Here is a 15,078-nt window from a genome sequence, read left to right on the forward strand (position 1 = left end):
ACAGCGGGGAGGGGGGCTGCCTGGCATTCCCACCAGCATGCCCATGTGAAGTGAGGATGCCATTGTGACTTCAAAAGCCAGCTCACTGTTCTGTCAGCCAGAAGCTGCTTCAAGCTGGGGAGAAGGGGAGGAGGCGCAGCCAGGAGTGCTCTCAGCATGGGCCCTTGCTGCCCTTTCTTGATGGAGCCTATGCTCCCATGCCATGTGGGCCTCAGAGGGTGCCTGAGGCCTGCCACTAGACAGGTGACTGGGACTGAATCTATGCTAGGCCAGTGCCGTCCCCTACAGAGCTGGGTCTAGCATTGATCTATCATTTGTTTCTTTCCATAGTATCTATCAGCTATTTGTCCTGCCATCACTTACCTTTGGATCAATATCATCTATTAATCATTTAGCACCTAATATGTCAGTCTTCTGTATTTATCCATCTATTCATCAATTATGTGTTCTACCTGTCCTACCTATATCATTATCAAACTCTTGGAGAAGTGACTTAGTTTACAGATGCTGAGAAGTCTGATCAGCTGCCATCTGCAAACTGGAGACTCAGCAAGGCTGACAATATTGTGATCTGAGAATTGGGAACCAGGTAGTATGAAGTTTCAACCTCAGGGCCAGAAGATGAAGTGTCCAAGGCAGGAATAAAAAAGGCACGAGCTCATTTTCCCTCTATCTTTTGTTTGATTTGGGCTTGCAGCAGATGCCCAGGCAGCAAGCTCATGGGAGCTGGCGGCTCCAACGCGTGCAAACCCAGCAGGCACAGAAGAAGCACTATCATGAGAGTGACAGCCTTCTACAACCACTCCCATCTTCAGTGGCACTTAAGGGCCAGTCATGTTCTTACCGAGCACCTGGATGCCCAGTGTGTGGCTGCGGAACCCCAAGATTATTCCTTAGGGCCCCTGCAGGCCCATGTGCACCTCAGCCCTCATGAGCTTGTTCTGCATGGTCAGATCCCACACTTGGACCTGTGGACACCCACAAAGCTCACACATCACTCATAATGGTCACTGGTGGGGACCCTGGAGCCATTTCAGCTGCCTTATCAATGCATCACATGCGGCTCAAGGAGGCTCTGTGGGTGGCACTGGGAATCTCTGCCCTCACAGGCTTTGGGCATTGTCTGGGACAGCTCTACAAGGGACCAAGGCCCAGAACCCTGTCCAGCATCTCCTGGGGCTCTTTTCCTCCTGCAGTCATCTGCTTCTCCTCTCCCAGCAGAGAATGGCAGAAAGACATGGTGCATCTGTCTTGTGTTACCCTGTGTGGTCAGAGCGCTTGTTCTGAAGTGAACTTGAGACACATGCAGATCTGCCAGGGAGCCATGGTCACACTGAGGGCCAGGCCCATACCTGGCCCAACCTCCGGGACCCAGGCGCTCCTCCAGGGCTCTGCTGCTGCCACTGATGCCACAAAGCCCGCCACAACCCTCTTGTTGCAGGTCTTGCTCCAGATAAACGTAGGAAAACCTTTGTGTAGAATAGTCTACCATCTCAGTTATTTCCTTAGTAACATAGACCCAGAGTGACAGTCATTAACAAGGAGAAAGAGGAAATTATTATTTTTAATGGTAAAAACTTTATTTACTTTTATAAATACATTGCAAGACAAAACTTTTCAAAAATACTTTCTCCCTCCCCCCAAAATTAAAAAAATAAAGGAAAGCTCATAATAGGTAGGCAGAATGTCTTGAGACCTCTTTGTTCTGTAAGGAGAGCTCTCTGCAGTGTGGGGCAGGGCAATCTCCACACACCCAACACTGTCTTGGCGCTTGGCCTTGGGGAGAGAGCAGTTCAGCCTGTGGACGGAGCAAGCGCCCTCTCCTGGTCATGGCCATAGTGATGCCACCTAGTAGCTAACACTCTAGGACTATCTAGTGTGGACCCTATTGCAGTGGGGCTGTGCTGTATACAATGCTAACAATTACGAACATATCTTTCTCTGCATATATGTGTGAATTATAAAGTATAAGTCGGACTCCAAGTTCAACCAACACAAGTTATTCTCTATGTGTTCCCAGTGTCCTTATGAGGCTCTCTCAACGAGCCATTCATCTTTCCTGTTTAGATAACATTAAAAATATTTTTTTTTTTGTTCTGTCAAGAAGGATAAAGATGAGGGGTGAAAATAAACTTTTGCCTTTAAAGAGCTTATTATCTTCAACTCCAGACTTGGAGTTGGATTAGAAAACATCATTTTCTTGCTGTCTCCACACTGATCACACCATTACTGTTGAGGCCTGTGAGGAGCGAGGCATGCCCCCAGGTCCCCCCTGCCCTGCCAGAGCACAGTAAAGGCCACGCCGGGCCTTCTGCTGGGCTCCATCCTTGAAAAGCTGCCTGACAGAGGGAGGTCAGAAAGATTGGCTGTTAGAGGTTTCCAGAATGTGCTAGAATTTTCTTGGTCAGTTAAGATTGCACCTCAATCTCTCCAATATTTTGAGCAGATCAAGTCACTTGCAGATAATGGAAGAAGCTTTGTGGCAAGGAGTCCAGGCCCTGGAGTCAAAGATGGTGTCAGGAGGGCTGGGGGCCTCAGGTGTGGTCGGATGTTCAGGTGACTGGAGTTTCTGGCTTCCCCATTCTCCATGAGGCCTGAGCCGGCGGAGGGCAGCGAGGAGGTATGTTTTCTACCATAGCCACATGGCCACTGCAGTGAGGACGGCAGAGGGTCAGCGCTGCAGGGGGCAGGTGTGGAGAGGACTCTGGAAGGGGATCAAGCCTGCTGCTTTGGGCAGGAGGATCAGTTATGTTTATAGAAAGCAACAGAGAAATTCAATTTTTTTTCTGACTACTGGAAAGTGGAAAGATGCTCAAGTTTACCATTTAAAGGAACAATAGACATTTCAAAAATCTGTCTAAACTTTGGTTTTCTTAAAAAAAACAAACAAAAATAGTTCACCACAAAAAGAAATTTAAGTTGAGGCTGTAGCCAGGTGCTGTTCTGTCTGTGGCAGTCTTTTGTGCAAAGTAAGGCGTACTGGAGCTCCACTTTAACTAAAAAAAAAAAAAGAAAGAAAGAAAAGAAATAGATTAAGTACTTATCCCTAAAGACAAAGGGCACAGATCTTTTCCCAAGATACACATGCCGAGGGCCCAGGAGAGCGGAGCACATTGAGGAGGTGGGTCTCAGTCTACCTTAAATTAGAATGGTTTTTCCAGCTTGCAAGGGAAACCAAAGAGCTATGAATATTTTGTTTTTCTGTGCCTGTACAGGGGCTTGAACTCAGGGCCCGTCCCTAAGCTTTCCCTTAGCTTTTTACTCAAGGCTGACTTTCTACCACTTGAGCCACAACTCACCATTGGGTGATTACTTGGAGGTAAAAGTCTCAGACTTTTCTACTGGGCTGGTTTCAAACCTTGATCCCAGGTCTCAGCTAGGATTAGAGGTGTGAGCCACCAGTGCCTGGCTATTAAAAAATTCTTATTTATTAATTTTATCTTGAGAAGACAGAAGAAAATACACTTATTCCTTCCTCTCCAATAACTCTCTCATTTCTTGTAAGAAAAAAGAATACTGAATATGACAGCATTTTAAAAAATGATGGCTTATAATTTGTTTTGCATTGGATTTTTAACAATCTTTCTTAAAATGCTATTAACCACAAATGAGCTAATATCCATTGCATAGGTTACAGAAGAACAAAAGTGCTACATCTTTTATTTTGGAACTCAGGTCTTCCACAGGTTCTTGAGGAAGAAATGTTTCCCCAGGGAGCTGAAATGAACACGAGGACTTTGTGGGGCCAGCTTCACTTGAAGAACTTGGGCAGTGCATAGGTGCAAAGGTTGCACGGTTTGGAGCCACATGGTAGCAGACTCCTCCTCTGAGCTGGTTGGGTTGGGTTGGGGGTGTCTCCCTCTTCGGGTACCTTCTGAAGAATGGAATCTCCTCCATCCTTCCCCTTCCTCTTTGAGTCTGCTGTATCTATCACCTGGGTCTGTGAGTGGCGAGTGAGCCTTCCTTGCCTGCCCAGGTCCCCCCTCCCCGGGAGGAAGCCCCCCTGCCTGGGAGGCAGGCTGCAGGGCGGAGCACCAGTCCCCACCCCGGCTTACACGGTGCAGCAGGTTCACTGGCTCTGCATGCCCAGGCAGTGCACGTCGTCCTTGCCCTTGCCGTCCAGGCCTGGGAGGGGGTGCCCATACTTGTCCACACACCAGCAGAAGCCTCGCTTTCTGCCTTTGGAAGGGCGGCACTGAGGGACAGAGAAAGAGCACTGACTTGCACCCCTTGGAGAGGGGCTTGGCGACCTGCTCTGAGCCCCTGGAGACACAGGGAGAGGAAAGTACGCCGAGTGCCACCTACCTGCTTCTTCTTGTAAAACCCCTTCTTGTCGCAGTTGGGGATGTGCACACCCCGGGGACTCAGCACATTGAGGAACTTGAGGTGATTCAGGGTGTCCTCCATCTCTCGGCGGCAGGGGCCCTGTACCTCAGCAGGCGGCAGAACCAGGGGACATGGTTATTGCTGAAAAAACACATTACAACGCCCCAGCACCATCCCCGAAGGTCATTCATGTTTTTCTGGTACCTTCTGCCTGAGCTACCAAGAAAGCCACAGGAAGGCGCCAGCCATTGATTCTCATTGCCTCACCAACAATGTAAGACAGAACCCCGCAGTGCCCAAGGGCACATAGATTCCCAGGGCTCAGCGAATAAAATGAAACCATGTTCACTTGAGTTCAAATCCTGGTACTGGAACTCAGGGCCTAGACACTGCCCCTTAGCTTTGTTGCTCAAAGTTAGTACCCTACCATTTGTGCCAAACCTCTACTTACAGCTTTTTGCTGCTTAGTTGGAAATAAGAATCTCACAAGCTTTTCTGCTCAGGCTGGCTTTGAACCTCAATCCTCAGCTCTCAGCCTCTTGAATAGCTAGGATTACAACTGTGAGCCACTGACACCTGGCTTTAAAATGAAGAGGAAGAGCGCTCACATATTCTGTCTCCCGCTTGGACTCCGAGGAGAAGTTCTGGGTGTCTGTACTCTGGGACTCGTAGTCGACTTTGTAGCGCTGGCTGTCCTTGGCGTGACCTTTCTTGATGGCATCCAGCTTTGCATGGATGGGACGGAACTTGGAGTCAGTCCCCCGGTGTGTGCTGGGTGCAGCGTGGCTCTCGACACTCCCTGTGCCACGGTCCTCCTCCGACTCACTAGCATTTCCTAGACAAGCACAGGGGACACATGAGTGACTAATGCTGACCATGAACTTGTGGCACTGCTGTTTAGCAATTCCAATTAAGTGAAAAAACACCTTGATCAAGCATTATTTTCTAATGCTACTTGTTTTCCGCAGCTGCTTTGCCTTTTACCTGCTACTTGGCAGTCTGAGAAGAAAGGTCTGAGGAAGCCAGCCTGGGCAAAAAAGTCAATGAGACTACAATGAACCACCGGAAGTGGAGCTGTGGTTCAATTAGTATAGTGCCAGCTTTGAGGGAAAAAGTTAAGGGACAGAGTTCAAGTCCCAGTACAGGCACAAAAAAATAAACTTGGAAGCAAATGTTTATCAAATGCCCTGTTGTCAAGCAGGTAAAGACAGCAGTGCCACCTACAGCCAGAAGGTGGCAGATGTGTGCCACGGAAGGCAGCTAGACATCTCTCCAGGTCCCACCAACTGCACCCTGTCCCAATTTCTGGGGGCCCATGGCCACCCTAGGGATTTGGGAAAAGAAAAAGTACATTTCTCACCCAGACAGTACTGGGGTGGTGGTGGAAGATGTCTGAGCATGAGTCAGGTCTCTAGCATTCTAGCCTTTGCCTGGACTTTGGTCAGCATAGTCCTCTCTCATGTGGGCACCTCTTTGCGAGCTCACGTCTGACTCTGAAGCCCTGTTTTAGTGTCTCAGAGAAGAGCTCCACAATTGACCTGTGTCCTGGAGTGGTTCACAGCTCAACTGCCCTGATGCTCCCAAGGCCAGTAAGTCTGTCTGGGTCCAGCACCCCACCTCCCAATATTGCAGGGCTTCAGTTCCAGCCTGCAGCAAGGATTTCATGAACTCCCCTCAGCGAGGGTGCCCATGGGTCCTCCACCTGGCTCAGAATCTGCTCTCCCTGCCTGGGAAGTGCAGGGCTCCAGCTGAACTTTCTCTTGCCGTGGCAGGCACGCCTGCTATGGCACCCTGCCCACAGGAGAGTTGCCAAGGCTTCTGGCTCTTGGCTGAGAGCCAGCAAATGCCTGACTCCCAGAACACTGCAAACGGCTCTCTCTTGGAAGAATCTTACCAGTGGAAATGGGGGGGGGGGGGAAGCTCTTCTCTAGGTCTCAGTCCCCTCACCTGCAAAGTTCCCAAAGAGGTTTTGTGCCTCTGGGAAACCAAATTCCCATTGATCAAATCAGCTTGTTTCAGTTAGCTTTCATCTTAGCTCTCTCCCAAGGCCTTTTTCAAGGAAATGCTTAGTGGATCAACAGACAGGGAGGTGAGAATATGTAAATAACCATATCTGCATTTCTTTTTCAAGAATCTTGAGTCATTTCTTAACCTTCCCAGTTTTCCTTTTCTTCCCTAGGCTGCTGACTAGTGGGAGAAATTAAGTTTTATTAGGAGAACTGAGTCCTGCCACCATTTTTTCTAGCAGTCACTTAGATTTTCTTATCATCTTGTAAGATCACCGAAGAGCCTTGCAGTGACTGATAATCAGGATTATAAAATCCTAACTAAAAATGGCGATGCTTGGGAGCATTTCTAAGATCACGTTTTGAAGATCTCCCCCGTACAGCTGTAAATCATAGCAAGCAACACGACTTCACACTGCGCTCCGAGATGACACAATCGGAACTTTGCCTTCCCCCAAACTCTCAGGGAGGAAGAAAGCCAGCACTGCCCTGCAAAGACAAAGCTTTACCCAAGAGTGCGACTCGGTGGCATAAATTGTAAAGGGGTAAGGGGTTGCACTGTCTTGCTAGGTCTGCCTGCCCAGGCTGCTTGGGACTCCGGTGGGAGAACCTCCAGCCTACGGCGGCGCGGGCCAGAACTTTCTCACCGAAATAGCCAAATGGACTAACAATGCCTGAAACTTACAATCGGTAGCGAAGTCTTTAAAGAAATTGTTTTTTGGAAAAAGGGAACAACGTGATGTTCTCAAACAGTCGCTGCGTGCCTGACGGTGCCCGAGCCAGGAGAGATAACTTTGCCAAATGTTTGCATTTTTCCTCTTATTATTTTTTTTGGGGGGAAGGGGGGACCTCTGACTGTACCTTATCCCTTCCATGGTGAAGTAAGAGAAAGAACCCTGGGACAGACTCCAGCTCCCCGGCTCACTAAACCCCGCTGTGCCTGCCCTGGCTGTGGCCGCCGAGCCCCTGGGCGTTTAAAGGGTCCCCGCGGGGCGCAGGGCGTGGGCTGTGCGGGGGGCCCCCAGACCTCGAGAAGTTCGAACTTTTCCAAACCTCAGGATTTTCCAGCCACAAAATGACCGATCTCCCAAATCCCAACTCATCCGTTTCTGGGCTCACAGGACGGGGCCTGGCTTTGCAGACGAAGTTACGCAAGGCGTTAGAATTTTCCCCTGGAGAACAACAGCGCGTCTCTCAACGAAGACCCAGTCCAGGTGCGATCGGACCCCGCAGCGCCCGCCGCACGCCTGCCTCGGCCGGAGGACGTGCTTCCCTCCCGACAGGCTGGAGAATGGAAGCCAGCGCCGGGCGAGGACGGCGTCCCGCGACCTGGGGCTGCCCACCCGCATTCCCTGGGCTCCCGCTCTCCTCGCCACAAGCCGGGCGCTCGCCGACACCAACGGCGCTGGGGAGTTTACAAGCCTCCGTACGCCGGGCCAATCAGACGTCGCCCTCCAGGCAGGGGTTCGCCGGCAGCCGCGGGCGCAGCCGCCGCCCGCCCCGCCCCGCCCCTCTTGTCCAGCCGTGGCGCGCGGCTCACCTGGGGCGGAGGGCGCCGGCAGCAGGTATGCGCGCAGGCGGCCGGCGGCGCTGGCGTTGGCGCAGAACCCGCGGCCGTCCAGCAGCGCCTGCAACGGGCGCGGCTCGCCCGGCGGGGCCTGGCAGCTGAGGCCCGCGCCGCAGCGTTCGGTGTAGACGCCACACGGTTGGCCCTCACGCAGCGCACACGTCAGGCAGCAGCCGCAGCCCGGCTCGCGCACCAGCTCGGCGCACGCGGGCGCGGTGGGCGGAGGCGCGCACTGGGCCAGCGCGTTCGCGTCGCAGGGCTCGCAGCGCACCACGGGGCCGGCGCCCACCGCGCCCGCGCCCGCCCGTGCCACTGGCGGTCCGCGGAGCAATGCCAGGGCGGCGAGCAGAGCCGACCAGAGCGCGGGGCGCGCCCGATGCATGGCGCCCGCTGCAGCGGCCGACTGGAACACGCGGTTACCGGGTTACGGCACGCAGTGCGAGGCTGCGGGATGCAGGATCAGGAGGGCGGCTGCAGAGGCGTGGCGCGCAGCTGCCCAGCTCGCATCTGGGGAGCCACCGGCGCGCCGGCCGCTATATAGAAGCCGGGATGGCCGAGGACACGCCCCGGAACGGCGCGCCGGGGGGGAGGGGGCGGCGCAGACACGGCCACGGGGGCCGGCGCCTCGCCGGGGTAAGCGGGCGCCGGGCGCGGGGGCGCGCACCAACGCGGCTCTCTGGGGCACCTGCATTCCCGGTGCCCGTTCTGCTCCCGGGGCCACGCCCCTCCGCACCGTTGCTCTGCGGGTTCCTTGGGTACCCCGGTGTCCCATATAGAAGCCTCTGATTTTTCTGATCGCTTCTAGCCAGCTTGGCGCCCGTAGTCCCCCAGACGCTGCCGCCCTTCCCCCTCCCCGGCGAGCGCGGTCCCGCGAAACTGTCGGGCGCCAGTCTCCCATTTGTGTGTAATTTGCAAAGCTTTCTGAATTGCAGCTCCCCCGGAGGGCACATAGTGGGGACCTTTCTGAATGAGAATTCCTGTTGCACCTTAGAGTCTCTGGGGGCCGAGGCGCTGCGGGGTTTGGTCCGCAAGTCTGGCAAAAGACGCTGGAACGGAGCGGGGCGCACGTGGAGGCGCTCGCTGCTCCCCGGCCGGCTGCCCAGTCCCTCTCCGCTCACATTCGGCATGTCACCGCCAGCCCCCAATTGGCAGCTAGGGCTGGCAGGGAACTCGTACTTAGGACGACACTTCCGGAAGATTTGAGCCTTTTCAGATAGAGTTTATATCACCCACAAAAGAACTAGAAAGAGCCATGCGAGCATTTTTGCTGAGGCATGATTAAGAATCAAGTCATCCCTGAAACTGGCAATCTCCAGTTACTTTTTGGAAGCCTTTTTGTATCCCTGTGCTGAATGCTCACTGATGCATTCAAGTGGAGAGAGATTCCAGTCTGCAACTCCGCACACTTTGCGCGGTACAGTTTACCGCCCGGGCGCAATCGCGCCTAGAGGATCTCCTGCCTCTGCAGTGCGGTCTGCGCGGAGCTTCCCGCGGTGGCCACCAGAGGACGCGATCGGACCGGCTTTGGATTGGGCTACTCGGTGGCTCTCCAGCAATGTGAAGGCCTCCATGGGAGAGGAGACATCACTCCGCATTGGCCTCACTTAGCAGGTGGAGAGTTACCTTGGAGACCTATGCACTCTGTCACTGTATTCTGTGACTTAGCACCGCCCGCCCTGCCCCCTCCAGAACACAGCTTTCTGTGAAGTTACCATTATGTCCCCAGGATTTTGCCTGTCTCCTCTTCGCTCTCCCTCCAGCCGTTTATCACACCCTTTATAAATATATATCCTTTTAGAATGGGAACAGGATTTAATTCTCCCTCTTTTACTTGTAGCAAGGAAGTAATTGTGTTAACACTTGGATCTTTACAAAGGCCTCAGAAGAATGTGAAAGGCAGAGCCATGCAATCTATGAAAACACTATGCATTATCATACAGAATACACAGAGCAAAGGATAGGATGGCAGTTTCTATGCATCTGTGGAAAACCCAAATTGGCCTTTGACATCAGACTCAGAGATTTCAATGGACTGAGCCCAGAGTCCCTAATGGTTTCACTGGTCTGATGTGGTTGATGAGTGTGGGAATAAATGGAGAAAGGTAAGCTATTGAGAGCAAGCGAGCGAGCATGGCATGAGAGCCAGTGGAAGACAGTGTGGAGGCTCCTATCCTTCCTGGCCTGCAGAAGCACCATGCCCTTATTTTCTTATTAGGGTGCCCCTTCCCCCAGAGCTTAGGCTGCAGGCAGGCTGAACCCTGTTTACTGTAAACGATGCCAGATTTCTCTTGTGTATTCAATCTAAGAATAGGGTCTCTGATTCCATTGCAAAATTAAAGGAAACAAAATAAATTCCTCAGGGTTATATTTGTTCCTTAAATAACCACAGAGACCTTGACTCTGAAATGAGAGCTGTATTCTGTATCAAAAAAATGATTCTTGAAGTCCCAGACCTGCCCTTGTATTTAGTACAATGTGATACACGGAGCTTTTCTCTTACACAGCGTTATCATCTGGCCAGTAGATGGGACACTCTGAAGGAAAGCCTTTCTGGAAAGGATAAAAATAAGTCTTTGCTTTTGGTTCTCTTTCTAAGGAACAAAAGAGCCTGCCTGCCATTCCCTGCTTGCAGTTTGAGAATCAGGGGGTACTTCTAAGCCCAACTCCCAGGGGGCGCCAAAGTGCCAGGCGTCTACCCCCGGTTCAGGGACAAGCCTCAGACTGCATGGCCAGACACAGGGACTTCCAAAGGAATTATATTCCTATAGCTGTGTTTTCTGTAGGCTGTTACCACCTTTATCAGCGAATCTTGCAACAGTTGGGTAAACCGGTGGCAATAATGTTGTAGTGTTTTATTTTTTACTCAACAAAACTTCAGAGAACAGTCCCCTCCCCCACCCCCACAACATAATTGTGTCAGGAGGAATTGGAGATGGGATAAATCTTAATTTTGTAAAATGCTAGTTAATTCTGTCGGACTTTAAGTTGGTCTGTTGCTTGTGGTTATGAACGTTAAATGTTTAGTGGGAAGAGTATTTTTGCTTATCTTTGATGGTACTTGGCATACACTTGCTAATAATTATGAAATTATATATAGCCATCAGGATAACAGGAAACTTGAACATCTCTCTGCTTAACAAAACCCCATTTACTTAATTATATTTAGTGATTCCTGGGACCAGCATGCTTGCCTTGCCCAGCAGTCACATGTCCCTCATTGCTTCCAGCCTGCCCCTTCTTCCTCTCCTTTTCTCTGTGGCTCCAGTCTCAGTCCTCAGGCCTCTGACAACAAGCAGCATCTCCAGATGTTGCCAGGGGTGTGATCATCAGGCTTATTGATCATCACAGGACTCAGGTCAGAAAGGCCCAGACTCCTAGAGACAAGTGATGTTGGTGGCCCTGTTCCCAGCACTCTGTTACTCAGTCTAAAGCTGGAGCATTTGCTCCAGAGTAAGTTTCCCTCCATCAGAGGTGGCTGGCTGGGTAAGCCTCCCAGAGGCACCTGCTCTGGGCTGGGAGATGCTGTGACCTGCCAGGTTTCCTGCTGCTGACAACCTTGCAAATCAATGAGGGTCCTTGGACATTGTCACAGAGTGTCTCTGGGAGTCAGCCACAGGGGCTGACATAGTCACCAGACCTCGCTGTGGTGGGCAGATGAACATGGGAGGGAACATAAGAGGCTGAGGCTTGCCCATTGGGGGTCTGCCCACTCTAGGCCCAGCCTACCCTGGTGGTTGAGGACAAGCTTGGGTGGGGGGTTTAGAGTTGAGGTTCATAGGATGTGGAGGAAGCCAGCTGAGGGGCAGGCAAGACGGAGGCCCATGGCTGGGCACCCTGAAGGAGCTGCTGTGTGCCGGGAAGGCGTGGGATTGGCATTGACATGGGTGTTTTGGCATGGGTGCTGTTCTGAGGTGTGGCTGGGGAACTAGATCAAGTGGGTTGGGAAAGGTGGCACCTGTGGCCTTGACAATGTCATGCCTGGGTTCCGGGCTTCTTGGGGTTAGGGTCTGCTTTGCTTGACAAGCTGGGAGGTGAATGGTAGACTTGCAGAAAAAAGGGTCGGGGTGTATTCAGAAGAGAAGATGAGCCTTCCGGTGAGCAGCCTTGGAGGGAGCTCCTGCTCAGCTCCATGACATCTCCTGCCCACCGCCTTCACCTGGGCAGCCACACTTGTGCCCATAGAGCCAGTGGTTCCTCTGTCCCCAGCTATTGAGACTGTTAGCATTTCCCTAGCCTCAGGTCCTCAGCTCCTCCCACTAGCCCCCAGATCCACCCATAGCTAATGAGCCACTCCTACTCACTACCTAACTACTTCCCCTTTACCCCCAGAGAGAGAAGCTGCCACCTGGATAAGGTGCAGATGCCATGTAGCTCCCTTTTCCATGGGAACTATGGTCCCACTAATAAACCTCCTTATGAACCTTCTTCTCCTGCCTGTGATTATCTCCGCATGGTCCTCTGAGATGGCCGGGACCTATGCTTTCATTGGTGCCGAACCCGGGATAGGTACCCCAGTGGATTTGCTCCCCCATTTCTGGGGGTCCAAGCTGCCCCCAGACCTATTCTGCTGTCCTAGGCCCACCCAGAGGACCACCGAGGTAACTTCTGACCGAGTGCTCTACTTCCATCCACCACGACAATCTACAATTTGCCCTCACACCCAGGGTAAGTGATAATCTAACTGAGGGCTCAGATCCGATTTTCCAATTTACTGTAGGGCAACAGGGCCGTGGATTCAGGGCCAGACCAAAAATCTTGGTGCCAAGTTCCGAGCCCCACTCCAAATGACCGTAGCATAGGGCCACAGGGCCATGGCTTCAGGGCCACACTCTGCGCTCGGTCTGGGACACAGCCACTGGGGTGATGACCCCATTGCTGATTGTCTCCTACATTTCAGCTGACCAGAGTAATACTGAGGACGCTTGGTATTTAACTCCTCAGCTCCGCTAATCACTTACCATGGGAGGGGCACAATCATCCACCACAACAGATTTGAAACTCCAACCAGGGTGAGTGACCATTAGCCAGGAGCTTGGATTTTCTCTAGTTCAGCTCTACTGGTCACTCATCAAGTGGGGAACAGTCTAAAATGCTTCAGGAAAGCTGCTCAAGTTTGAGCCCAATCTTTCAAATTTGGACTTAAATAACTTCTATGAGCACTCGGGTGGATGGAGTTCTCTCTCTCTCTCTCTCTCTCTCTCTCTCTCTCTCTCTCTCTTTCTGCCTTTCTTTATAGGATGGGCTGGTACCAGCTTCTAAAGGTACCAATATTTGTTTAGCATCTGCTTTGAAAGACACAAAGAAAGGTTTTCTGTTCTTGTTATTGATGTTTGTTACGCTTGGAGATTTGGTTAAGTTCTGCTTATTGTTGGCTAAATCCTCTTTTCTCTAGCATTGACCAGGTGGTGGGCAATAGAATTGGTTTTAGCAAGCTCCATCTTGGTTCCATCAAGGTTCCAAAAACTCTTGGAGGTGGAGTTCCACCCATCCTCCAGGTAATGGGCATGCTGGATTCCTGGAGGCTAGGCTGGGATGTGGAGACTCCAGCTCCTGGTAACCCTGCCCCCCACCCTAAACTCTGTAACTGTGGCATTGCAATTCAAATGTGCCTTGCAATTCAAATGCTGGACGGTGAAGGTGTCTTGCTGTGAGCCTGCTAAGGCTCTGACCAGATCCGCTGCCATTAGGACTCTGTGCCACGTATCTGTGTTCTGTTCGAGCCCTATCTCCCATCTCCCGGACCTTCTCTGGTCTTAGCATCCCACTTCAGCTCCCCATTGGAGCTGAACTGGTTTCTCAAAATGTGGCTTCTTTGTTTCCTTGCCGTATGATCTGTGAAAATTTTTGTTTGCTGGAAAAGTTTTTATTTTCTAACTGATCACATGGTTCTAAAATATGGGCAAAATAATATCATTTTGCCACTGGAATTCCAGAAAACTTACATGGCCAATTAAAAAAATTCTAAGGGCACCCCAAAGCTTGTGCACAACTGTCTGTCTGTCTGTTGGTAAAACATGTAAAAACTGGCATCATGGTTTCAATATTCCTTGCTTTTTTGACTACTTTTTTAACTTACTTTTAAGTCTTGTGTTAAACTGATCCTTGCAGCCTGTGGGTGGAGTCACAGTGAACAGCCTGGAGGCAATCCTGACTCTTATCACCAGACTCCAAGCCAAAAGAAAAAAACCCAGTTTTTAGACCCAAACTGATCATGTTTGGGTGCAAGCAAATGTGTCTAAAAAAACTTCAAAAGGTTCAAATATGCAGCATGTGGTACAAATACAATGATGTAAAACAAGTGTTATTCTTTATGTCCATCTATACTAAAAGTCAAGTGTACATCTGGTCCTGACAATTCTTTGGTATAGACTAAGGTTTTGCTTCTCCATTTTTCTCTCCTGTGCTCTCATAAACTCTTTAAGATCAAGGGACCAGAGTCATTTTGGAACAAGTGTGCAAATGTGGCTGCTAACCTTGATTTTCCTGACCCAGGAGTAATATTTTGCTTTATAGCAAAATCAGGTGTGCTAGCTGCAAGGACTGTGGCGGTTCGTGGCTACAGGAAGCTGCCTCCACAGTCTGCTCCAAAACTGCCTGGTTTCACTACTAGTGATTCTTTATTCTCTCTCTTTCATGGAAAACTGCTCAGGGAATCTAGGCGTCCTGTGAAGATTTTGACAGGCCCAGAGTGCTCCTGCTCTGGCTCTGCCCCACCACCTCCCAAGGTTAGAGTTGGGCTTATAGCAGGCCTATCATGACAGAGTTGCAACCGAGACTTACTCCAAGGTTAAAACATCCGAGTTGTGTTTGGTGGCCACAGGGTTGCCTTGGGGTAGCATTGGTGTCTTCCCCCTCTATGTCTCAGAAACTGTTGTGGCTGCTGCAGAGAGCAGACTTGGTTGGCCCTTGGTCTGTGTGGATTCTGTGACTAGGAAGATGGTTAAAGGCCCAAGCCTTTAAAGGCCCAAGCTTGTTTAAAGTTGTCACCCTGCTTAAACCAGTAGGGCACCAGCCTATAAAAGCCATAGTACTCAGAGTAAGCAACCAGGGAATACTGGGAGATTTCAAATGTCTTTAACCAGTCTGTGTAGAAATTTGCAGACAACCCAGCAGGAGGTGTGACAATCTATCCAGGGGACTCTGAGATGCCACTACAGCCTCACCCAGATCCAACCCATC

The 15,078-nt window shown here is 51.2% G+C and overlaps 1 protein-coding gene across 1 annotated transcript; it reads right to left on the reverse strand.

Moving 5' to 3' along the window:
• Nucleotides 1-1,800: 1,800 nt before the first annotated feature.
• Igfbp3 (insulin like growth factor binding protein 3) lies at nt 1,801-8,296 on the reverse strand. Its single transcript, XM_048339387.1, has 5 exons — nt 7,873-8,296; nt 4,935-5,161; nt 4,306-4,425; nt 4,056-4,195; nt 1,801-2,996 (listed from the first exon to the last, which is right to left on the reverse strand). Exons 1-4 carry the CDS (start codon nt 8,279-8,281, stop codon nt 4,070-4,072), a joined length of 882 nt encoding a protein of 293 aa, XP_048195344.1. The 5' UTR covers nt 8,282-8,296; the 3' UTR covers nt 1,801-2,996; nt 4,056-4,069.
• Nucleotides 8,297-15,078: the final 6,782 nt, after the last annotated feature.

Source organism: Perognathus longimembris, chromosome 2 (genome assembly GCF_023159225.1).
Source record: "Perognathus longimembris pacificus isolate PPM17 chromosome 2, ASM2315922v1, whole genome shotgun sequence".
Classification (NCBI taxonomy): Eukaryota; Metazoa; Chordata; class Mammalia; order Rodentia; family Heteromyidae; genus Perognathus; species Perognathus longimembris.